Below are 25,066 nucleotides of genomic sequence, written 5' to 3'. Positions count from 1 at the left end.
TAAGTGAGCGTTACATATTCTTTTAGAAAGGTACTGTTAAGTATCGTCACATGGAGCATGAGGAGATTATGAATGGCTGGTCAGGGATCATGCGATGGAATAATGAGCATTTGCAACTCCTAATACTCTCTTTAATGATGAGGAATTATTTGTTCTAATGCTTAGTGCTGGTCATAGGCCACAGGTTGGGCTCTGTCTGTGGCCATTGCACAGAAACTTTGTTGGCCATTTCTACCTTCTGCCTGGAATAATGAGAAGGTTTGGCTATTCCTAGGAAATTCAAGACTGTACTGAGGAAAGGGGAGATACTGTCTTAATAACTGGACGGGGCTCTGCAAATAGACTCTCTTCAGGAGATGTGGAATAGGACGCTCTTGCTCTTTTCTGTGGTCACCTACCGTGCTTCCTAAAATAAGGATGCTCTTAGGCCTGGTCTGCAGACTCTGCACTGCTGATAGTGCAGATGATGAGGGTATTCTTTGCCCATCTCCTGTAACCCTGGGTGTGTTCCCAGCCATACTGGGCAGCACAGCAGCATTCCCAATGTCAGTAGTTTACTCCATCCTGAGGATGTGAGATACCTCCATCAAAGCACTTCCACACTGCCATAAATGGAGTTTCCTTTAGAACACCATATTGCATAATGTATAATTAATCAACCAATGGTGAAGAATTGAACCCCAAATATAATTGTGCCAAGATGTGTGAAAATTTTAAGACATTTCTGTGATTGGAGGAAGGTAGTTTACTGCTGTTTTTCTGAATGAGTTGCCTGGAGACTGTACTAAGAATGGTATTAATATGATGAAGAACTAAGGGGAACTCACCTCAGCTGCTCCTGATGGATTTCATTTTCTGTGTGCTCTGCTATAGGACTAGAGTACATTTGAGCCAGGCTCTCTCTGCCCAATAGCAGAAGGCTGCAAATACTGGCTTTCACCTCACATCCAAATCCGTGAAGGGAAGGAAATCTGCGAAGAATCCCTCTGCCAAAAGAAAAAGCGAGAGTTGTTTTTCCCTTCAAATTTGTGTGGGAACAATGTGGGGAGACATTCAGCTTGCAGATGTATTTGCAAAGCCTCTCAGAGAGGACTTTTTTGGGTTGGCTGCAAACCTTCTGCTGCAAACCAGCAAACCTTCTTTGCATTGATCCGTGATGCATGAGCCAAGCACTCGAAATGGCCTGTCCCACGTGCCACTAGGTGGCAGTTTAGGGACATGGCAGTCACTTGGTTCTATTCATTATGCAGGAGCTGCAGCACCATAACTTGTTCATTTTTTTTCTCTTTTGATCGGATGTAGCTTTTAATTTTTTTATTTTTCCCAGCCCCTGTACTGCTGGCTGCTGGACTTTGCCATCCTCTTGTCCTGGCAGCAGGGAGAGGTGGCCAGCCCAGTGGCCCAGCCTCAGCTGGCAGGTGCCACAGCCCTGAGCATGGGCTGCAGGCTGTGCCTGAAAGACACATCACCATACTCAGCTCACAGAGATTGTGTCTTGCTCCCACAGATTTTGAAATCCTACCCCTTTTGACATCATCACTGCCATTTATGTTTGCTTTCACCAGAATACAAGGTTTACCCTTTTTTTCCCTTTTCAGTTCCCTTTGGTTTAAAACAGTAGTCTCCTGCAATGAGACCATTATTAAAAAAAAAAAAAAAAGAAAGAAAGAAAGAAAGGAAAAAAGAGAGGGTGGTTCTGCAAAAGTTTGGATCCTTTTTTTTTTTTTTTTAATTTTCTATCCCCTCTAGGCCCTTCGTCTGACAGTGATTTCAATTTTTCCAATTATTTGAATCTGACATGGTAGAATACCAGTCTGTTCAGTTACTTCAACACTGTTTGAACATACTGGTTCTTCAAAAGCTGTATTTTTTTATCTGTACATAAATAACATGGGGTTGGGTTGGTTTTTCCCCTCTTCATTCTGTGGAATAGGTTCATATATTCTTGCTTTTGTTGCAAGGTTTAATCTAGGCTCCAACAAGAGTGTGAGTACCAGAAACTGCCTGTCTGGCCAGGTTAAGGCAGGTATCTAGTGCTCCCTGTCCAAGAAAGGTCATTAAGAGCTGTCCCTTCTGTACCCTGTCACTGTTCTGTGTTGTGCAGCAAAGCTATACCATGAGGACATTATAGTGTGTGTATTGCATGTCTCTCTGAAGGGCTGGGTTTACTCTTACTGTCCCTAAATGAATGAATGGGTTGTCAAATTGATGTGGCCCAAACTTACTGTGTGGCTCTGTTCATTATTTGAGCTTTGCCATCCCCAAATCATTCATTAAACCCTCGTGGACTTTGCCAGGCTATGGTTACCAGTGCTTAGAGTCTTCATTTCTTTGAAATAGATAAAAAGTGGTTGTAGAAATCAGGGAGGTTATGGGCTATTCAGCTTGCTGATAAAGAAATGTTCTGTTGCATTCAATGGACTTTGAAAGGTCTTTGATTTTCATAGATACACAAAAAAAAGATTGCTTTTTTCCATTTCACTCTCTTTAACCAGAAATTTACATTTGCAGAGGAAGCCCTTTAATATATAAAAAGCTTTTCAAAATTCAAATGTTAGCATCCAGTAGTTACTAAAATAAAAAAAAAAAATTAATATTCAAATACTGGAAAGATTACAGTGTGAGGGGATCTTTGATGTTTTTTTTTTTTTAACTATCAGGTAGCACTACAGATGTAGCACACTTAAAAAATGGTGGGAGAGAAATCTTGTCAGTCAAAATACCTTTTCCCTCTCTCCCGAGGAATTTCACATGTGTTTTAAAAAAATGAAATCCAGATCTTCTTCCTCTGTGCACATGTTTGATAGTTTATGGTTGGCAAAGAGCAGTACCACAGAACCACATTTCCCTTGCACCTCACTGTACAGCTCTTATTGTGTCTGTTATGGAAGGAATGGAAGTGATATGGAAAAGTTGCTCCTTTTTGAATATACCAAATTCTGTGCTTTCCATAATTTTTATTTAACTTACAGTTAAGCACTGGGAAACTTGTGACTGCTACAGAGCTTGGTGGGTCTATGCAGAAAGCTCTTGACAGCAGTGAGTGAGATTCTTTAGTGTGCAACAAAGTATTATTATGGCTAAAATCCTGGTCCCTTAAAAGTTTGGGGTTTGCCTTGGACTTGGTTTTAAACACAGGCTTTCACCTGTGTAGAAATGAGCCTTATTTGAGGAGAGGACAGGATAGCAGGTTGCCCCTCCTGCCTGGGGGCCACTGCCAGCCTGGCTCCAACTTGGCAGAAGCTGGGAAAGAGAAGAGGCTGTCTGTCAGTGCCAAGTACCCTCAGTCTCCTGCTCCTGCCTGCCTTCCCCATCCTGGAGAGCCAGTCCATGCCTTCTGGACAGAAAGCAGCCACACCATGTTTATAATAACCATGTTTGCTGCTGTGCACCCGGGCACCTGCAGCTCTAAATCCCGCCACCCTCCCCAGTGCCCTGTCCTGGTTGAGGAAATCAAAAGGTGCAGAAAGCTTTCATGAGAGGCAACGTGAGGGATTACCCCTCTGTTTTAATTTACTTCTCAGTCAGATATGTTGGGAATCAGGTGTTTTGTTTTGCAGATGTGCAGACCTGGGTGGTGAGTGTTCAGCTGGGTTTCTGTTTGAAATGTGAGAAGGAAGGAGGGAAGACGTGTCTGCTTTTTTATGACTTGTGTTTTCAGTAATTTTGCTGGAATTTTTGGTATGATTCAGGCTTTGTCATTCCAGCCTCGCAAACTTCAAAGACTCCAATTAATTTTCCTCGGTTTCAGTGATAATAAGGTGACAGGGCACATCCAAGATATTTCGAGGTTTTTTTCCACTCTATTAGTTTTTCTCTGAGTATTTAGGCCGTAATGGTAACTCTAGAAGAAATTCTGGGTACTAGATTGTTTGCATTCAGAGACATAGTTCCTAATGCTTCACAAAAAACCTTTTCTCCTGTTTTCCCAGTACAATAAAATGCAAGAATATGGTTTCATTAAAAATCTGTGAAAGACATATGTCATCCATTCAGTTGTCACCCTAGATCTCCATTTGCCCTACTGTTGAATTGTTAAAGTAACTTTTCTTTTGTGTGTAACGTTTCCTTTCATTGACTTTATTGTATGTGACTGCTAGTCATTTTCTGGGTGTAGCAATGACTGATTTGTTGTTGCAGACAGAGCAACCATCTGAGGTTGAATTACATCCTCAGATGAACAGAGCCCCATCGCAGGCAGAAGAAAACAGTTCAGCAAAAAAGGTGAGATCTGCACACATTGTACCATTTGGAGTGACTTGCCTTCATCAAACTTGCCACAACAAATGTGGTTGTTTTAAGTTTAAAAGCAATTAAACAGAGGGTTAGGGTTATGTTTTTACACGTTTATTTTCTCTGGAGGTCAAGACACTGGGAAGAGCTATGATCATGTGTGACATCAGCTTGGATAAATCATTAAGAAACCTCTTAGTATGTACACATTGATGCACGTGCTTTGAGAGAGGCAACTTGCCATTTATTTCAAATCAATAGGGGCTTGTGGAGCCTTAGGGAAAACAAAAAAGAGTTTGGTTGTACTTGACCCCTGTCTCACTGTAGTTCCTCCAAATTGTGATGTACTTCTTGGTTTCAGTTATTGAGGATTTGATTTTGATGTAAACACACCTGTTTGCTTGAGGTAAAGGTCTGCCACTAAGTGTACATAGACTGGGAGAAATCTGCTCAAGATGTGCAGGTTTTAATACATTTTTTATGAACTTATAATTTGTGTAAAGTAAGCACTGAAATTAAAATGGCACCCTTCGAAGGGCCTTGCTTAGGGTTGGAGTGGCCTTAGCAGTGGCTGTGAGCATTTTCCCTCTCCTGGTCATGCTCTGACAACCTTCTTCCACCAGCCCCAGCCAGAACAGGTTTGGATAAGGGGCAAATGCAGATCATTCCCACTCTGGCTCCTCCTGCAGCCAGAAAGCACCTGCAACACCTTTGCTCAGCCAAGAACTTTGGTGCTGGATGGTGTATGTACCTTGCCCAGCAACATCACACTTCTTACTGTAACGGGGCACAGCCAAACATTCAGTGTCATTTTCTGTATGTGACAGGGCTTTCTGGGCACTGTCCTTGCTCTGCTTGTGCTCATCATATGCTACTTCTAGCCTGGCCCTGCTTCTTCCTTGCTCTGCTTTGTAGTCCTGCTGTTTCTCCTTTTTTTTTTCTTATTTATTAACATTTGGGCAAAACACAGTGATGAAGATAATCTAGCCCAATAAAATGTGTGATAATAAAATTTGGTCTCTATTTTTTCAGTGATGCTGGAAAAACCTTTCTCAAGTCAATTCAACTTTTTGAGTCAGCTTTCTCATTCATGAAATACGGCAGTAATAGTTATATCCCTTGTAAAGCAGATCTAATAATAAAATACACTGAAGAGGATACATTTATATTTATCATTTAAATCAGCTATAAGGTGGTAAAACTACTTCTCATTGCAAAAGAAAGTATGACTTAATGTATAATAATGAAAACACTTCTTACCACTGAAGTCATAAAAATCCAAGACTGCTTTACCTAGAAAATCCAGACTATTTCTTTGATGTAATTTATCAAGAGAAATAGCTGGCCTTCTATAGTTCCAACATGCTAATTTTGCATGGATAATTTCATGTATTTGTATTTCAAAACTGTATTCAGTGTTGCTACATGTAAGAGAGGAGGGGAGAAGGGAGAGGCTCCATGCCAGGTGTGTGAGGCAGTAAGCTGGGATGCAAGTGATTGATTATTGATTCTTTCCAACTGAGCATAGTCAGAATAAATCCTGATCTGTTTTTAATGCTTTTGGGTCAACTAGGGGCTAGTATATGTGTTTATACCCCTCCCTCCACCTCCACCCAATGCACACTGAGCTATACAGCCCAGTTCTGAAGAGCCTGCCATCCAGATGAAGGCAAAACACCATTTCATTCATGAAGGGATTATAGGAGTTATTGTTCCTTTTTCAAAGTCAGAAACCTGAGAAGCTATTACCAAATTTGAATTAAGCTCTGTACCTCTTTAAATTATGAAATTTTAACCAGCTGTCAGCAATTTATGTGTCACAAGTATTCTCCAGCCTAATGATGGGACACATATGGCCTGACTTAACATTGCTGTGCTTTTTCCTTTCAGGAGGTTGTTCTTGCTCAGCCACCCTCCAAACCTGCCCGCAGGAAGCTCCGGACGGAGGCACAAGGGCTGGAGACCCCCGAGCTTTCTCCCACTATAAATGTGACTTCTTCCTTGCCAGCAGTCAAGCCTCACCTCCCAGTCCAAAAGTAAAAACCTGTACCAAGCATGCTAAACTGCACCATGAGATCTGATGTAGCAGGGTTTGCTCTTTCCACTATTTTATGCTTAGTAGTTCTGTTTCTGAGAATGCTTCACAAGATACAGGTCTCTGAAATCTGGGTCAGTCTTCTCAAATGCAAACTAAGCCTGTAATGACTGTTGGTGGTATATGACAGATAGATAACCTCTTCAAAGGTGTCCTGCTTCTGTAGCTGGTAGACATGGCTGAAGAGCAAGCCTAGCTGTTAAACCATCTCTAACACCAGCATCTCTAACACAGCTCTTTTTATGTGTGAGAGTCTGTGTTTCTGCCTAGCATGTGTCTTCTGGAATTTTCCTGTGGATGGATACAACCAAATAAATGCCCCGGAAGCTGAATCATGAAATGCTTGGTGTTGGTCATATCCTTGTGATATTTCTCCAAAGCAAGGCATGTTGGAAATGGGCTTGCCACTGGTGTGAGTTGAGCCACAGACCACTTGTGATAATCCAATAATGGCCAAACCCAAAATTTGTTGCTTGCTCTGATAAGTAAAGCTGTTGAAGCTGTCAGCAGCAAAGACTTGTAGGGATTTCACTCTGAGTGTATTTAGTCGTGGTGGAGAAGGGGCTGTACAAATGGTGAGAGAAGGCACCTGAAACCCTATTGGGTGTGTGCATCTCCCTCAGCTGAAGCAGGGTACAAACATTACACCCAGCATCACTGAGAGCCTTGCAAAGACATCTGATTCAGTCTGAAACAAAATCAAGCTGCCCAAATCAATTGAGCATTTCTTGGCAAACTGTTTATCAGTAGACTGAATCTGTGCTGCATAATTGGAGATTAGAATAAGTAATAAGACTCCTAGGATGCTCTTAAAGTACTGTTTTGTGCTTTGGGAGTGCATATTCCATAGTGGTTCAAAGATAACAGCATTTGTTAACATCTCAATCCTGTCTTGTATGTTGTCTTTCCTAAAATGTTAAAATGGTCACAGACATATATTGCCCTACTTTTATTTTTTTTCCTATCATTTATTACTTTATAGCCTATGGAGAGTAGTTTGCAGCAAAATAGTGAAGCAGAAAACTGACGGTTCACTGGAATATAACAGCATAAAGTCCTGTCTCTGTGCTGCGAGAAAGTCTATTGCAAAAATCAGTGTCATCATCTCTGTTAAGAGAGAAGAGCTAATGGGGACTGTGTGCCACTGACCATATTTAAATAGGGCATCTATTTGAGATCAAATCTGGCATTAAAGAGCTCTTGTTGCTTCATGTAAGACTTTAAAATCATCTATTTGGAAAGGGGCTTGGATATTCAGTCAGTATTTTCTGTATTTTCTTTCCTTTTTGCTGTTGTTATCTCTCTTACTTTGAATAGGTTGGCCCTCATATACAGAGCTGTCTCTTTTCATACCTGTCTGCATAGCTGTCATTTCCTCCAGATCAGTTACCACAGGCTGTGAAGTAATAAACATTCCTAATTAATAAAATAAGTTCTTAAAATGAAAAAGATACGTCCTTTATTTTACCAGAAAAAGAGCTGAGGGAAGTCCATCAGTCATCTTCCTGTTTGTGATGTCAGATGGTTTTGGTGGAAATGACTGCTTTGAATAAAAGAAGTATTAATTTTTGAAATAAACACCAGAATCAGCAGGGTCCCCAAAATCTGAGACAGCATTTTCATGCCAATATCCTTTCTTTCTGTATAGAATGTATTTTTGTCTTTTCTGTTAACCACTCCTGACTCTTTAAACTCTACAAGTGTCTGAAAACAGCTAATGCAAAGGTGCTGCAATAAGCACAACTATGCAGGGATAGTTCTTAAGCTCAATGAGAATGCAGTGATTTTGAAATAATTGAGACAGCCTAAAATAGTTCTGTCACTCAGGTAAACAAGCTTCAAATAGTTCACCTGATTCAGCCATCTCATTTCAGTATTACATTTTCCTTCTCTTAAATCTGTAGTCGGTACCTTGTCTTTGAAGTGTAGTCCAGGGTGCAGAGAGTTATGCAAAATGGGTTGGCTGCTCTTCTGGCATCAGCCAGCGTTGAGGCTCTTAATTGAAATGTTTTGTATTTATGTGTTTGGCAGACAGTCTTCCAAGCAGAAAAGGGCTATTCAGACCGCTATACGGAAAAACAAAGAAGCCAATGCTGTGCTCGCCAGGTTGAACAGTGAGCTCCAGCAGCAGCTGAAGGTAAGGAATGCATTGAAAATCAATGAAGAAGCTCCCTGCAGTCAGTTACATGTTACCTCCAGCAGTATTGAAATCAGAACAAAATACAGGACAGTAATGGAAATAAGCAGAGAGATTAAAGCTTTAAAATGCATTAAAATGACAGCATATTGCCATCATTCCTTGGGTCAGGTCTCATTTGGTTCCATCTTTAGCAGGCCAGTGCTGTCACCTGTGTTTTACAGCAGAAAAAGACAGAGAAGTTTGCCTAAGTTCACACAAAAGAAGAAAAACTGAGCTTGTCCTTCAAGTTGTATTGCTGTCTGGAAGCTTTCTGATAGAGCAGAGCTCTGCTGTTTTTATGGGGACCAGAAGACTTGCTGGGTACTCCTCAGGCACATTTCGCACTGAGGCTTAGGAGGTTCAAGTGCATTCCCACACTGGGGCTCTGAGCCTGCCCAGATGGGGAACCGCATCCCAGAGCAGTTGTAGTCCAGCCCAGCTCCCACCCTGTCAGGGAGCCCTTTCATGGGACGTCAGTGAGAGCCTGCCTGGCTGCCCAGGCTGCTCCTCCCACTGGAGCAGGGTGGTGCGTCCCAAAAGTTATAACTCACCTCTCCTCCTGCAGGAGGTTCACAAGGAACGAATTGCCTTGGAAACACAGCTGGAGCAGCTACGTCCTGTCACCGTCTTGTGACTTCCCGCACGGCCGTGCATGAGCAGGAGCAGAGCAGTGTCCAGCAGCCTGGCAAGGAGAGGTGTTCTGTGCAGCTGAGCAGGGTCTCTGCCAGGGCAGGGGGGAGGACTGGCCTTGCTGGGTCTCTCTTCACCCCATTACCCATTTTGCCTTTGCAGGTGAGGAAGGTACAGAAAAGAAATACCTGATTGTGGAATATTTCTGAGTGGAGGATGCTTTGCCTTCTTTCCTCCCCCTTCCCAGCCTAATGTGTAAATGCAGTTTATCACTGAAATTCATAACCTGAGAGTATTTTATTTATGTAAAGAATTCCTGATTTATATGTGTTTTGGCAGCACCTCTTGCCCCGATCATTAAGAGGTACAGCATTCCTGAATTCTTGCTTAAACTGAAAACTCATCCTCTGAGATGTGCTTCTAGATGTTACCTATTCCTGTAGGATTGTATCATTGTAGAGTACCTGTGGATTTAACATACCATAGGAATAAAACTTGCAAGATGTACAGAATCTTTATCCTCAACCACATGTCAAATAATTATTTTCTTAGTACTGTTTATTATACAATCACGGATGTATTTTAATGTTAGATAACTGTATTTTATTAGTTCAAATCATGTAAGAGAACAGTAAAAAATACTAAAATATAATTATTTTGGAAATTAGGAAAAAAAATCTTTTTGAGCTACATCTGTTTCTAATCACCAGTATTTGAGCACTTGCTTGCAAAACTACCAGTGTCTCGGCATTCTTTTAGCATGTTTGAGATGGCTGGTGTATAGCTTTTTTTCTTTAACCAGCAGTGTATTTCTAACAAAAGGTTAAAAATGCATTCAGGGCATTTTTATAAAAGCTATTCTATGTACATTTGTGTTAGTCTGCTTTGTTGTCTTAATAGCTGCTGATTTGTTTTAAGGATGTGCACAAGAACTGTACTTCCAGAAGAAGAAAGATAGCAAAAGTGCTGTGCATGAAGCCATAAAATATGAGATGGAAGTAATTGTCTTTTACAGCAGGCTTTTGTTAAGGCTCCTTTGCACATCAGTGGAGATGCTACTGATAGGAGAAAGCTGCTAATGCCCATCTATTTTCTAAATGAAGAAGCAAAGCTTAATCTTTAACCTGCATTCTATCCAGGGCCAGCTGAATCCCGTGGGGATTTTTCCGTGGATGCAGTGGTCAATGGCTTTGGGCTCAGTTCTTGCAGGGGAACCTGGCTAACTAATGTTGCTTTATTTCTTGAGCCAGAGCTCTTGGATTGGGTGAGTTCAGACATAATAAGGTCAGCCCTGCTCCCACCATGGGTACAATGTGCTTTACTGCAAGAAGGTGTAACCTACCTGTTGTCCACCTTAAACGTGACACTGCACATATTTCACTGACCTGATTTACTGTATGTGTTCACCTTGCAGAAATGGTGCATCAATTTTGTCACCCTTGTGGGTGTGATGCTTCCTCCCTGTAGCTATAGGATGGCCCTGGAGCTGAGAGGAAGGAGAAGCAGGTTTGAAGCAGCTGGGGAGCCTCCCCTTGGAGTGTGTCCTGGAATGGCTGCCGTGGCATGATAGAGGGCACCAGAGCAGCCAAAAGTTTTGTTGAGAGTTAAGAAAGGCATCACTGGAAGTGTTCAAAGTGATAAGGAAACAGTCTACTTTTGCTGAAAGGAATGTGGATGGGTTACATGAATCCAGAAGTCTGTAGGTGAAAATAAGCATTTGCAGAATTGTTACTGAAAGTCTGTTTTTGTAATACACTAGTTTTGATTCAACTAAAGATCACTATGTCAACAAGCAATTACTGTTTTTCTGGATTTGGGACTTCTCTCATGTGACCGTTGCATAGCTGGGGTCAGATGGTCATTCCTGGTCAGTGACAAAATGTGAGGAATGCAAGCTTTTCTGGGAAGCTGCAAAAGAGCCACTGCCCTCTTGCAAATAGTGGTATTGTTGAGAATTTATCATCATTTATTTCATTTGTTCATAATACTACTGAGTCATTCCTGCGATACAATCAGGTTAAGTGCTCGCTCTGTTTGCTTTTTAGTTCATGCATTGTCATTTGGTTAATAAACCTTTACTATTTCATAGGAAATAACCATATGGCACACTTGTTTTTTCTTTTATGGGTGATTTTTTAAGGAAAGCATTTAAATGATAACAAAGAAGTGTGCACACTTCATTTTTAAGGCAGTGGAGGACTTTTTCATTTTTGATAGGAGCTTCCTTTGAAATAATCTCCTATTTATTTCACCTGAGTTATTTATGGAATAGACTCTGTTCAAGGGAAGAGTGGAAGAGTCTGCTTTATACTCTCTTTTTCAAATGTCTTTCTTCTAAAATCCAGGAGGTTTTTCATTCCCTGGAAATTATGATGCTTGCTTAGCCAACAATGAAATACTTGCTTGACTGTTACTTTACCACTGGATTAATAAATAAAAGCATTTAACAATCCCTGCATTTTTAGTGTTGCAATCAAATACCCCAGTCAGCTTCAATGACTAGAAAGTGAGTTGATTTGTATTCTTTTTGGTGAAAAGTCAGCTGTGATGATGATACTCTACTTCACACATCAGTAAAGTGAAATATTCAAGGAGAGGTGTTGGTGTGTTATACATATGATTCAGGAGGTTACTCTTCTGTATGTCCCAATGGTTAAGCATTTATGATAGCCCACACAAAATTAAAAATTCTGTTTTTGGGAAGCTGTTAGCATTTTGAGGAGAGGAGAAGGCATCATGAAGCTATGCCAGTGCTTCTGGCAGTTGCTCCATGCAGCCTTGCTCATGGCTACTGTTAACAGACCCTGGCTGGTCCAAATTCACATCTAAATCCACTATTACAGATTTTCTTCAAAATTATTTATCGTTTAGAAAAATGTGGATGTAGCAAAATCATAATTTCTTGCAGGAACCTTTACTTTCTCAAACTTTGGGTGGGAGATGCTCCTACATCCAAAACCATTTGGTCAGAAAGGGAGACCTCACAGGCTTGATGTTCAGGGTACTTTCTTGAGCTACAGGTGAGTGATCAGCTTTAAACCCCTGATACGCCAGACCCAGAACAGCAATTAAGATCTACCTGCCCCAGCTTCCAGCCTGACCAAGGAGCGAGATCAGGTTCCCATACACGAGCTCTCACTGTCCTCAGTTCATGGTTTCTGTAGGTACCTGGGGAGAGCACAACATGCCCAGCAAGAGAGAATAAGTGGGAACAGGAGCTGGAGCATCCTTGCATCTGAGAGGATGTGCTAACCTGGTGCTCCTTTTCAAGTTTTCAGTGAGCAATTAAATATTTTTGTCTGCAGAACAGGGCTGGGTGGAGCAGATAATGATCTTCCTCAGTGTGGGTGTAAGTTTCCGCTCACGTGTCTTCCTTTTGTTCATGCATTTCTTTATAGGTCTGTTAACATTCATATCACCTGATACCTGTATTTGTTTCAACTTATGGTAATTCCATGATCAAAAAAGAAAAATGCCCAGCTAAGTAGTGACTTGTTGCCTTTGTAGATAAGCCATTTTTATTTGAGCCTTTCAAAATAAATAATGACTTGGTAATTAAGCAAGGCAAACAATTTCCATTTCTGAGGCATTCCTTTATTAAACAAACTACCTGTGAACACACAATCCTTAAGGATCAATGTCCTTCTCCTAGTTATTAATTTTATACTAGGATGCAGTGGAAACATTACCAGCTCTTTCCAGAAAGCCCTCAGTTTGCTCTTCCAGAGAGTTTTGGAGAGTAAAAAAAGTCTCAGTGATTTGTCAATGCAGCCTTGTTACTGGTAAATTGTTGGATATCCTGTTAAAGTCAAAATATTATCTTCAGGCTGCATGGCAGTAGTTCTGCTGCTGGAAATTCTGTATCCACATCAGGGAGAGGAACTTGTTTGGCTATCATCCAGACAGTTCCAGCTTGACAGATGATCAGAGGGCTGGAGCACCTCATCTATATCAGTACCTAAAGGGGGCTGCAAGAGAGCTGGAGAGGGACTTTTTATAAGGGCATGTAGTGATAGGCCAAGAGGCAGTGGCTTCAAACTGAAAGGAGGCTGGTTTGGATTAGATACAAGGACACTGGACCAGGTTGCCAGAGAAACTGTGGCTGTCGCATCCCTGGAAGTGTTCAGGGCCAGGTTGAATCGGGCTTTGAGCAGCCTGGTCAAGTGGAATGTGTCCTTGTAGACAGCAGGGGGGTTGAAACTAGGTGATCTTCAGGGCCACTTCCAATCCAAACCATTCTCTTGATTCCACAACTCTGCCAAGGCTAGCCAGCATAGGGTGATGAGGCTTTGCATGGTAAAGTGACCACAGAGGGATGGTTGGGATTTGGAACCCTTCATGGGAAGCATTTAGGATGGGCGTAAAGTGAATTTGCCTGTTGGTGATGCATAGGCTGCTTTCTTCCAGCTGAGCTTCCAAATCAGGAGGAAGAGAATCCTGTAAAAGTTGCTAGCTGGGAAATGAGGGATGTCCATTTTCCAGTACCATGAGCCTTTTGGTCTTCAGCATACACAGTCCTTGATGAGAAAATGCAGGAGTTCATGAAGGCGCATATTTTATCAACTATAGAGTAAAAATTTTTTCAGAGTAAATATTTTTTTTCAGGAAAAAAAAGTAAATCTTAGTGATTTAGTATCTTTGAAAAGAGATTATGTATTTTGAAGCTTTTTTCATCTATCTTGATATGTGCTATGAACATATGCATTATGTTTTACTCTGTTACTGATTTTTTGATATAAAAAGTTGTATTGCAAGCATTATTGTTGTTAATCTAAAAAAAATACCCCAAGGCTATTATATATTTGAATTTTAACTTATAAATTAGATAGCCAGATTTAAGTAATTTGTTTTCACAGCTGCAGACCGTCCCCGTGGTAAGGTGAAAAATGTATAGTGTTCTATACTATGCCCATCTAATTTTGGAAAATGTATGTGATATGAAGCTGGGTGCTACATTAAAATAAAAGCGTCCAATGAGTTCAAATTGCCTTGCTTTTGTGGTTTATTTAGGATGTTGATGGTGCAGATCTGCCAGGAGACCAGAAACTGACACTCAGTGGAAAAAATACCATGTTGAAATGGCTGACCTTCAGCTTTGAAAGATGAAATCACTTACATTGGGATTGTGTGTACATGATTGAGACAGAGAGAGACTTATTTAAAGTGAAATCATATTTCCTTAGGCTCCAGTTAAGTCAAAACTTCATCTTTACTTTGTCAGGCCTCGCTTTGTCAGAATTCAGACATAACTCCCTGATTTAGCCCAAAGAGGGACACCCTTTCACCACCATGAAAGGAAAACCATTCACAGCCTCCAACGGCCCCTTGGTCGGAGAGTGCCCAGGCAGGACCTGCCACAGGACTCCAGGTGTTCCACCCAGTATCCCAGTGATCAGTGGGTTTGGCTCCTTGTCAGCTGCAGGAACTAAAATTAATCTGGGAAAAGGAAACCATTTGAATAGCTGGCCTTTGTGGGCAGAGAGCCAGAGGGGACAGCGTATTCTGCTCTTTAACTAGTGTGATTTTTAAGAATTATGTCACAGCTATCCAAAGAGCAGAGCTTTAAAAGAGGAAATAATGAGTGATAAATTAATTCTTCCAGCATTAAGCCATGACAAGGGATGTTTTATTGGCCTAAAAGTATGTCTCTGGTGCATGTGAGGCACGAGGCCAAGGCGTTAAAAACTTGTAAATACCCTGTGGGGAGCTATTCTCTATCAGCAGTGGGATGGATTTAGATGGCTTCTCCATTCTTAGTTTTTACAATTAGATGGTACTCTGGGGTGTCTTCATGCAAATCTAGATTGGCTCTCTGTATTTAAATTCATGTTCCCAATAATCTTTCTTAAAAATTAAAAATGCATCTTCCTGATCCAGAGAAGACTTCTTAGTTTAAGTGGGAAAGAAGTAGGAGAAGCTCCAAAAGTCCTTTATTATCTGTTTTTTGAGGTAGTGCTGCTTTACAAGTATGCCTGCTTTGGTGGGATGTTTACATGGATCCTGCAATAAAGCTGAATAATGGAAAATTAACAAAGAAATGTAATCTCCAGGTACCTGTAGCCCATAGCCAAATCAGAGCTCCTTCACCTCATGGTCTTGTCGCTCCTCCTGTTTCCCAGTGCCCTCAAATGCACCTTGGGGACATGAGCTCAGCTTGCAGCAGGCTCTCACATCCTCAATATTGCCTGAGAACCCACCGTTTTGGGCACACATCTGGAAGCAGGGGCATTAGCTGTGCCCCAGATGTGTTAGCCCAGTAGTCCCCCTACTACATGCTGAATTAGTATTCCCAGTTAAATCCTGGATTGGTTTATGTTTATTGATTGTTAAGTTAAATTGCATGAGGTAGGAAAAATACCTTATCTGAGGACGTTTTGAGGATGCTTTATGCATCAGAAATGTGATGGGCTAGACAAGACTAAAGCTATATATTGCATCTAGTCTGTTTTTTGTGGGAGGGAGAGAGGGTGGGAGGGAGAGGGGAAGATTGCTTCCTTAGCCTAGGCTGATCCCACAAGAAATGTTACCTTTTTATATGCCATCCTTGGTTCGTGTAGGGAACTCATCAGTGTGCTGTGGTTTTCGATAAAACACGGATATAACAGCTGGCAAATGTGCAGGTAATTGTCACTGCCACAGGCCCTCCAGCAGGCCTCCCTGCCCCGCAGAGATGAGCAGGAGCAGAGCAGCAAGAGCGTGTCAGCTCTGTGGCAGCAAATGGCATCCAGAGCTAGGAGCAAAGAGGAGAAGGAGGCAGTATGGCAGCTCTGGTAGGACCACGATGGAGGGACAATGTGACTCCAGAAAAGTAATCATGCTTCTGAGGTGGGAGGGAAGTCAGTGTGCCTCCACCACTTTGCTCCAGGCCCATACAGAAGAATGGGCCTGCAGCAAAGGCCAAAATGGGCCTGCTTAAAAATGCTTCGCTGGACACCTCGCTACCAGGGCACTCAGAGCAGGGCTGCCACTTGATACTTGAGCTATTCCCTTCCAAGGTCACTCTAGGAATTCAGTAGTTTGTGCTGTCTGTCACAGGTTTAGGTTGCGTTAAGGCAGCGATACCAGGGCTGAGCAGAGCGATACAGAGCACGCATTGTTTACTGCAGTTTTCGCACTCTTATCTGAGAGGAAAAGGCCAGCACATGATCTCACCTGGGTTTGTTTTCCAGCCCCGTGCTGTCCGTAAAGGACACTGTATACTTGGTCAGAAATAATGGCTTCCTGTTTCATTAATGAGCTCTTACAGCAATTTCCCTTCAGAGTAATCACCTTGGGTGAAGGAGCTGTGTCCTTCCAAAAGCAATTGGCTCTCCCAGTGGGTCATACTGGGGGCACCATTCTCTGCCAGCAGAAATACCACTCCCTTTTGGGTGTCTCAATTTATGCTAAAGAAATCAGTGCTGCCAGAGTCATCAGTCACCTGAGACTATCAGTCAAAATGTCTCCTAGGATTAAAAAACCCTCCTTGGGAAAGGTATGTTTCCAGTGTGTAGTACCATACCAGTCGGAGAAAAAAACGTTGCTTTGATTGCTGTCCAAATATCTGGTTGTATTACTCAGAAGGTGCCTCTTCAGGGCTGTGCTTTTTGAATTCATTGCTGCAAAAATCCTCAGGAACTTTGATCCAGGCATCCCAGGACTCCTCACATCCCAGGACTTTTAGGGGCTCTGATTTGGAACTGGCCTACCTGTTTCACTCCAATCTATTTGTTCCAATCACGCACGCAATCACTAAGAGGAAATAGGAACACATATGCATTTATTCTCACAGCTTTTCAAATTGCTGCAGGTATGTCATGCTCCAATTAGAGCTGGCCATTAAGTGCACTTGGAGCAATGTCAGAGAAAGAGCAAACAAGTAATGGGTGTTTGGGTCGAGTGTGGCAGACTCCAGGGCTAGTGCTGGACTGCAGGGGCTGAGGTGGAGGCAGGCCAGCAGCATCTTCTTCCAACTCTGAATTTAACCACCAGAGGTTAGCTCTAATTTGAGGAAGAAAAATGCAGTTTAGTTTCCCCCACCTTAGTTTTAAATCTAACTTAGCCTGATTCATGTTTCAATTAGTTGAATCCTCAGCTGTACTTTATTACTATTCTCTCTAGTTCGATTCATTGCCTTGTTTTCTAGATTTGGCACTTGCTTGGTTTAGCACAAACTGGGAAGGCTGAGCAAAGCACAGGTGCTAACTGGCAGGTCCTGCTTTCAGTCCATAGCCTGGGGGACTCATCATGCTTTTGTTCTCCTGTATAAATGTATGGTTGGGTTTATGACTTTGCCCTGATTTAGTTGATTCTGGAAGTGGCTTTGGCTGCAGATGATGAAGTGGCCTCTTTACAAGACATCATCTGGATGGACAGGATCTTGTAGATTGGATCTCTGCAAGCTGAATATTGAAATGGTCAGTGGAAACCTGCACTCAGCTCAAACTGAGCACAGAAACCTGAGAGTGCATGACATAGTTTGGGAAAAGTTACAGAAATAATAATATTTGAGACTAATAGCAACACTAGCACAGGGCATGCAGGGCTGTAACTCCAGGTTGGCCCATCTCATTCTAGATGTCAGTCTTACATTGCGCAGCACTAAAAGTGTTAGAGGAAAAGCCCTAAAGTTGTCAGAAACAATTCAGTAAATAGAGTTTGGATGACCACTGCCTTAGCTGACATGCTGGTGTTTCTTCTGGCACCCCTGGAACCTGAAGTGCGTGCTCAAGGCCATCCTCTGCTTCACTTCTGAACACAGCAATTTCTCTCTGCCTGAAGCTGAAATACCTGTAATGCACACTCAGCAGTATAACCTCTATACAGACATATTTACAGAACTTTCTGCTTTACTTTTCTTTTTGAAGTTCATTATTGGATATGTATTTTTTTTTGTCTTTTCCTGTGTTATCTTTCTCCAGGATAGACAGAGGAATTCCCATCTGTTCAGCTTGTCTTCCTCCAGACATTTCTTTGTCTCTAGTTGGTTTTGTTGCTTCTCTCTGGGACCTCTTTTTTTTATAGTAGTGGTAGGGTAGCCAAAATTAAAGCCAGTTTGTTGCCATCTCATTTCTAAAGCAGTGACTGTGTAAAGTACAACATCATTACACCCAGGAGTTTATACTTCTTATTTTCTTTTTTCCCTCTATCTGGCAGCCCTGCAAACATCAGCTGGCATACTAGAATGGTGGGATCATACGAATCAATTGAGAATTTGTAAATAACACTGTGCAAGTCTGTAAGAGATGGTGTGAATCTGTTTCTCACTCTTTTTGCAATGTTTGCATCAAACCTGAGGCATCATTTTAATGCAATAATATTTTTGCAAACAATCAGATGCATGTATGAGCCACCCTACCCCTTAGCAAGTACATTCTGTAACTGCATTTTTCAGAGAACTGCATTGAAAAGTTTCTGTGAGAGCTGGAGAGGCAGGCCTCAGCTGGCTGAAACCCTATATCCTCCTGAAAAATGGTGCTAATTAAAGGTGTCTCTTCAGATGGATGAAAATTGTCCTCTGACCTGGTGATCTTTGATTTCCACTCCCTTGGGTAACAGCATCACTGTGTGCATCTCCTGAGAAGGCAAATCCCAAGCTCATGAGTTGCTCTGGAACTTATGGTAATAGTGACTCTGAGCATGGGCTTGGGAAGCTCACAGGGAGAAGGACCATCTTGCAGGTAATTTTACATCCTGAGGTGTCTCATTAACAGGCTAATCTATTTAGTCTCAGGAAGAAGAAGCAAGATCAAAGGCAGGAGAGGAGTGAGATAACAAAATCTGTTCTAATAAAAGTAATGGATGTCTCAATTTTTACTTGCCTTAAACAGGAGTATTTATTGCTCCTCTTTGAATTTTGCAAAGCCTTTGGGAGTTGCACTCATTTTTGTGCTCAGACATCACTGCACATTTTGCCTTATGCAGCTGTCTTTTATCATTAGGGAAGAAGCAATAATTCAGGCCTCAAATTTAGCTTTTGTCTAGAAGAAATGAGGTTGATATATGCACTGCCTACACAATAGGATACCATATAATCCCCTCATCTGTTAGAAGGACACAAGTTATTTATGTTAATCCTCAACCTAGATGTATGTGTTTGTAGCTGTTACTTTCTGAGAGTAGTTTCATTATGCATCCTTTACTGCAGTGGGAAGTGGTTGACACACAGGGAAAATGTGAATTTGTTTGCTGCATGTGTAAGTTTGCTGTAGGCAAGCGCTTTAGGTTTAAAGCAGTAACTCTGCAGGTCAAGGGCAGCCTCAGTACTCAGAGAGACTGGTCTTTTTTCATTGTCTGGGTTGAGTAAATTGCAAAAATCAATACATATCACAAAGTGGCAAAACTAGATTAAGTTCTAGAAGTTCATTAGGAGCTTAAGAAATTAGTAGGAAAACCAATTTTATCTAAAAGAGGTTTAATTTTTACTTTCCCTGTGTCATGTTGGCCAAGCTGTTACAAGCCTCAGTGACTGATATTTATGAATCCAGCTTTGCAAAACCATGAGGTGAGCTTAAAAACAGTGAGATCTAAAAAATAAATGGGGGAATTTGCTTAATGTGACTTCTGGCCCCTGCATTTTTACTCAGGACCCCTTTTTAATTCTTGACCACAGATTTTTCTGAAGCTAAGCTAAGCTTACTGTTTTTTTTAATCCCTTGCTTCCAACAGCTGGAGCTTTAAGAAATACAGTCAATACTGGAGAGAACAAATAGGCAGAAGTGTTGTTCAGCTGTCGATACTCATGCAACAACTTTGCTCCCATCCTAAAGCATCATATTCAGTGTATAAGTAATAGCCTGAAGGTCCTTCTAGTGGTGGAAGGTTCAGTAACTGTGACTTCCAATGACCCATTGCAAAGGGGTAAACATGTGTGTCCTGTACTTTCCTCTATGACCAAGGCTTACCTTCTCAGAGGAGACTGCCAGAGTGTTTGAGACTATTAGGTGTCCAGTGACAGGACCAGAGGCAATGGGCACGAACTGAAGCACAGGAGGTTCCCTCTGAACATCAGGAAACACTTTTTCACTATGAGAGTGACACAGGTTGCCCAGGGAGTTTTGCAGAGATTACCTTGTTGAAAATATTCAAAAGCCATTTGGACGTGGGGCTGGGCAACCAGGTCTAGGTGGTCCTGCTTGAGGTGATTTCCAGAGATCCCTTCCTACCTCAATCAGTCTGTGATTTTCTGATTAAACAAGGTCAATATTATCCCATTAGAAATGGGAACATCCCATCTGCATTGACCGCCATATCCAGCTTTATAAAATAAATTAGAAGACATTTCTTGCTGTATTTTGCTTATCATTTGTAGCCTGCATATATCTCATGTTTAGGCAGCAGCTGATCATAATTATTTCGCTGAGTGTTTCTCCAGGGAAAATTAATGAAACTGAGTTCTTGTTTCTGTGCCCTGGAGAGGCAGGAGAGCAGTGATCTTCCTTGAGGCAAACAGGATTGGCCTCAGCACATAACCCACTTTTTTGAAGACTGTAGTTTTTCAGAGAGACTGAATTATTTAATCAGGAGTGACCTAATAACATGTATGTGGCAGGTGCAACAGGGCTCAGTGAACTAATGAAGTATGGATGGCCCTGGCTCAAGAGTAGGGGGGATGAATCGGGAGGCTAATATGGGATGAGCCAGCCAAAGAGATTATTTTCTTGCACAGGCAATAGGAAGAGCTCCACAAAGCTGTCTGAAATCCTGCCTTCCTAGAAATCCACTCCTTTAAGCTTGTGGGCTGGATTCCTTGGCCCCCAAAGCAAGACAGGATGCCTTTCCCTTTATCTGTAACCAGCTGACAAGGAAGTAGAGACCTGGACTTTATTGAGCATTAGCATGAAGGTAACTGGGAAACCAAAACCTTCACTAGCATGAAGGTAACTGGGAATGAGTGGGGGCAGGTGCTGAGCATTGGAGCCAATGTCCTGCACAGTGGACAGCAGCAGGAGCCCTTGACAGGAAGCTGCTCGTAAATGTAGGTATTGATGGGGTGGGTTACAGTTATATTAATAAAATATTATCCTGAGGAAATAATCTGTTTAATTCTGAGAGGAAAAAGAGCTTGAGGCTGTCTTTGCTGTCATTGTGTTTGATTCTTTGCCACTGATACTGCAGAGAAGAGTCTGGCTCTCAGATGCCTGCATCCAGAAAGGAAACATTGTCCAGGCATTAGGGCACGAGCCATGGAAATCTGGATTCACATCCTTTTCTGTGGCCTGGAGAAGCCATCAGAGGTGGAGTTAAGCTTTCTTGTATCTACCTGGTTAGGAATTAAAGCTCTGGTGTCATCTAGTTGCCTGGGCTCCCTCTGCACTAAGAGGGAGAGAGGACTATGTTTAGAGGGCAACTCCCACCATGCCACTGTGCTGGTGAGAACAGGAGGGCTGCCAGCACCTCTCTGTGGCCCATCATTCTTGTGTCTCAAACCATCCTGCAGCAGCACTGCTCTCCTGCCTTCCCAGCCCTGCAGCTGCTCTTTCCCCTTTGGCAATGCCCTATGAGTCCTGCTGCCACCCCAGCCAGGGGAGAAAAACGAGCTAACACCAACCTGGCAAAAAACATGTCTTACCCCAAACTAATTCCTTCCTTTGGTTTACTGTGAGGCCATTCGTGCATCTGGGGCTGAAGAAAGGATGAGCAGCCAAGCCAAGGAGCCCATGCCATCCCCATGTCTACACTCAACAGCCAAATACCTTCTTCTACAAACAAGGCCATTATCTGTGATGGGCTCCTGGGAAAGAATGAAGACTATTTGACCAAGTAAAGGCAGAGCCAAATCCTTACCCAGCACTGCAGAGAGATTTCCATCAGCATGTTGTGGAGGAGCCCTTCCTCTCAGCATTTGTGCCGAGGCAGAGTACCCCAGCATGGTGTCACGTCAGTGGAGCACCGTGACTCATCAGCTCAGCCGGCCCTTAATCCATCCCAGTCTGCTTCTCACATCGAGTTGCTTTGAAAGTTTGAGAAAGTTTGCTTTACTCTTGATTCCTCATTTTTGCACAGCTCACTCCATCTGGGCCTCAAAGTCAAAGCATTGAAATGTTGCAATAACAGCTGTGCTTGCAAGCCTCCTATCCCAGCTGATAATTAAATGCAGAATATCTCAAGAAAAACCTCATATCTAGAGAAGACAAGCCCAGCTGTTTAAAAAAAACCCCAACAAAACAACTGAAATAAACATCTGAATCTGCAGGTGCTTGTGCAAATTAAAGCTGCTCTCCCCTTCTCAGGTTAAAGATTTAGCTGAGGTCATGAAGGACCTTGCTTATTGTTTAAAGCTGCTGGTGCATAAACTTGTAGTTGTGTTAAGCAGCTACTGGCAGGGACACAAAGGGTCCACAGCCACAGCCATTGCTCCCAACATCTATCATTTGAAAGGATGGACTCTGCAGGCACTGACTGAGCTTGTTAATTCCCCCTGAACCTTCCCAGCCTGCCAGGCAGTGCAGGGGCATGGATCAGGGTTTGCAGATCCAGAGCTAGAGGGAAAGATTATTTACTCAAGGTTGGCTCAGGGTAAGGCCTCACCTAGAGCCAGCTGGTCTCAGTCAAAGTAGGATTGACAGTGCCTGCATGTAGTGGTAAGAAAAGACCCACTTGATTATAGATTGTGTCTACCGTGTGTCTTTGGCTTGTGTGGGGAGCTGAGCAAAATGTGAGCAGATCAGAGTAGCTGACCTGAACAAATGTTTATTTTTCCTCCACTCAGCTGGGGCTTTTTCTGGGTTTAATTTGCTCCCAGACTGTGGTACAATGAGCAATACCTGCACACCCCAAGACTGGGCTAGCACAGTGCAGTCCTCCCAGTGGTAGCAGTGGGAGACATAAGCAGCACTTGCCTTGAGCAGGTCCATCTTGTCTGAAAAATATCTGTGTCTTATCCCTGATTTCCATGGTCTGTCTGTGGACAGCCCTAAAAGCTGGAAATGATCTGGGACCTCTTCTGGTGGAATACCACCTAGTTTTCTTAATGGTGACATTTCAGTGTTTCAGCCGAAAAGCAGTGGCCTGGGTGTGAGCAGTGTGGGCAGTGTGGAGTCCAGGTGAGAGATCAGGATGCTGGGTGCACCCAGCACCCCCAGGACAGCTCTCCAGGCAGCACCTGCCAGGCTGGAGGGTATCCAGTGCCCACCAGGGTGGGTCCAGGCAGCACTGCCCTGTGGAAGTGCTCCAGCTTCTCATGTAGAAGCAATAATGACACTACAGCATTTTCAACACAATGTCTTTCTGTTCCTTCAGTCTATAACATCTCAATCTGTTAATTTTTGGACAATATTTATTTCTTCAGGCTTGCATGGATGGGGAAAGAATGGTTTCATGGGAAGAATGGCCAGTGTTTGTTCCCAGGGGCAGGAAGGGCATTTTGAAGGACATGCTGCACATCAGCGCTTTTGTGGAAGGTACCCACACTTGAACTCTTGGAGAAGTGCGCTTCATAAATCAAGGAAAAGCTTTCCTGAAAATAGAAAGTTGGAGCAAACAGGGGGAGGTGATGGGTAAACACTTGTGTAGTTCATGGCTGCCTCATTCTTCGCAGAATTAGCCATTTACCTCAGCATTAAAATGCTCTGCAGGAATTAAAAGGAGACATATCTAGCCTTTGTATTTGTGAAATGAATTCTGAAAACTGTGGACCAAGTTCAAGCTGCCATTGGGTTTGCTTCCCAGGTCTGCAGAAGTCTTGAAACCACAGTTTTGAAAGAGGCAATTAACTCCTTAACCTCAAGATGTGCATTGACATGCAGCGTTGTTAAGGGTTCCCTCACTAATCGCTTCTGTGGTCTTTAATCAGCTGACACACACATTCCTCGACTCTAGACAGCTCCTCAGACAGCCAAAAGTAACGACTCTCCTCTAAAGCAACCTCTGCAACACATCCTTAATACTTTCCATATTGCACATATTTTCTTAATATACAAAGCTGTGGTATACTGAGTTTGCGGGGGCAGCATAAAATTAGTATAAAAACAAATAAAACTGAATCTACCATGCTTATTTTATTACTCTGGTTGTATTTTATTTATGAAAAGCCCTTCTTTTTTTTTTTTACATTTTTTTTCTCTACTTCAGTGAGCTAGCTGACAAATTCCCCAGCTTTTACATTTAATCTTTGCAGAACTTAGGGGGTTTGTTGGAAAATTCCATTTGAGCATACAAACCCCTTGAGATAGAGGGCTAAATTCCCTTTCAATGATGAACTCTAGATGACAGGAGACTTCAGCAGGGACCTCAATCTGACTGTTATCACCTACACTAAGTTTCCCTTTTCAGTGAGGCTCCAGGGGGCCAGGTGTCTCCTGACCTTTAACAGTTCCACATCCCAGTGCTGAGCTTCTGGGTGTCCTTGCTCCCATAGGGGAAAGTGGCCCATGCATTGCAATTGCTGTTGCAGTTGCCTCTCCAGGTAAAGGTTGCTCAGATGAGACTTTTGCTGCAGCTGGTAAATGTTGTCAGTAACCAACACTGCATGGTCTGGGTCTTGGGACTGGAGAATGATTGGCATTTCTCAAGGTAAACATGGGGATTTAGTTGAGAAGTAGCTGCTGCCACAAATGTTAGCCTGGCTTTCAGCACCGATGGTGTGATTGGTGTATAATGTCAGCTGAAGATAAGAGGCCAAAACTCTCTAGGGGAAAAAAAAAAAAAAAAAGAGGCCAAATGAGCATGAATGAGAAATACGCTGCATGCTGGTTAATCCTCCTTGATTTAGTGCTGATTGGAGGACCAGGAAAGCTCCATTTTGTTTCCACATTTAAATAAAAGACAATTGATGCATTCTTCCAAAATATGCAAATCATTACTAATTTAAAACATTTTAAAAATCCTCAGTAGATAAAACTAGTTATAATTTCAAAATAAGCTTTTCTAAAAGTAGATATATTTGTTCATTCTCAGAGTGGCCTGTAACTTTAGCTCTTTACATTTTGCCTGTTTACTATGAGGGGCCT

At 42.4% G+C, this 25,066-nt stretch overlaps 1 protein-coding gene and 1 long non-coding RNA gene across 3 annotated transcripts in view; both read left to right on the top strand.

The window, feature by feature from the left end:
- The window catches only part of REPS2 (RALBP1 associated Eps domain containing 2), a 93,474-nt gene extending 80,864 nt beyond the window's left edge, over positions 1 to 12,610 (top strand). For both annotated transcript variants that reach the window (XM_085051475.1, XM_085051464.1), the window contains exons 15-18: positions 4,141 to 4,224; positions 6,124 to 6,269; positions 8,360 to 8,465; positions 9,073 to 12,610. In XM_085051475.1, coding sequence (XP_084907601.1) covers positions 4,141 to 4,224; positions 6,124 to 6,269; positions 8,360 to 8,465; positions 9,073 to 9,141 — 405 coding nt within the window. In that variant the 3' untranslated portion in view covers positions 9,142 to 12,610. The remainder of the gene's footprint in view (positions 1 to 4,140; positions 4,225 to 6,123; positions 6,270 to 8,359; positions 8,466 to 9,072) is intronic.
- The window catches only part of LOC146444257 (uncharacterized), a 271,742-nt gene extending 257,621 nt beyond the window's left edge, over positions 1 to 14,121 (top strand). Inside the window, exon 2 of the long non-coding RNA XR_014849858.1 lies at positions 13,221 to 14,121. This is a non-coding gene — a long non-coding RNA (uncharacterized LOC146444257). The remainder of the gene's footprint in view (positions 1 to 13,220) is intronic.
- The last annotated feature ends 10,945 nt before the right edge of the window (positions 14,122 to 25,066 follow it).

The sequence above is a fragment of the Lichenostomus cassidix genome, chromosome 1 (genome assembly GCF_008360975.1).
Source record: "Lichenostomus cassidix isolate B80296 chromosome 1, HeHo_3.0, whole genome shotgun sequence".
Lineage (NCBI taxonomy): Eukaryota > Metazoa > Chordata > Aves > Passeriformes > Meliphagidae > Lichenostomus > Lichenostomus cassidix.
This window is presented reverse-complemented; position numbering and strand designations above follow the sequence as displayed.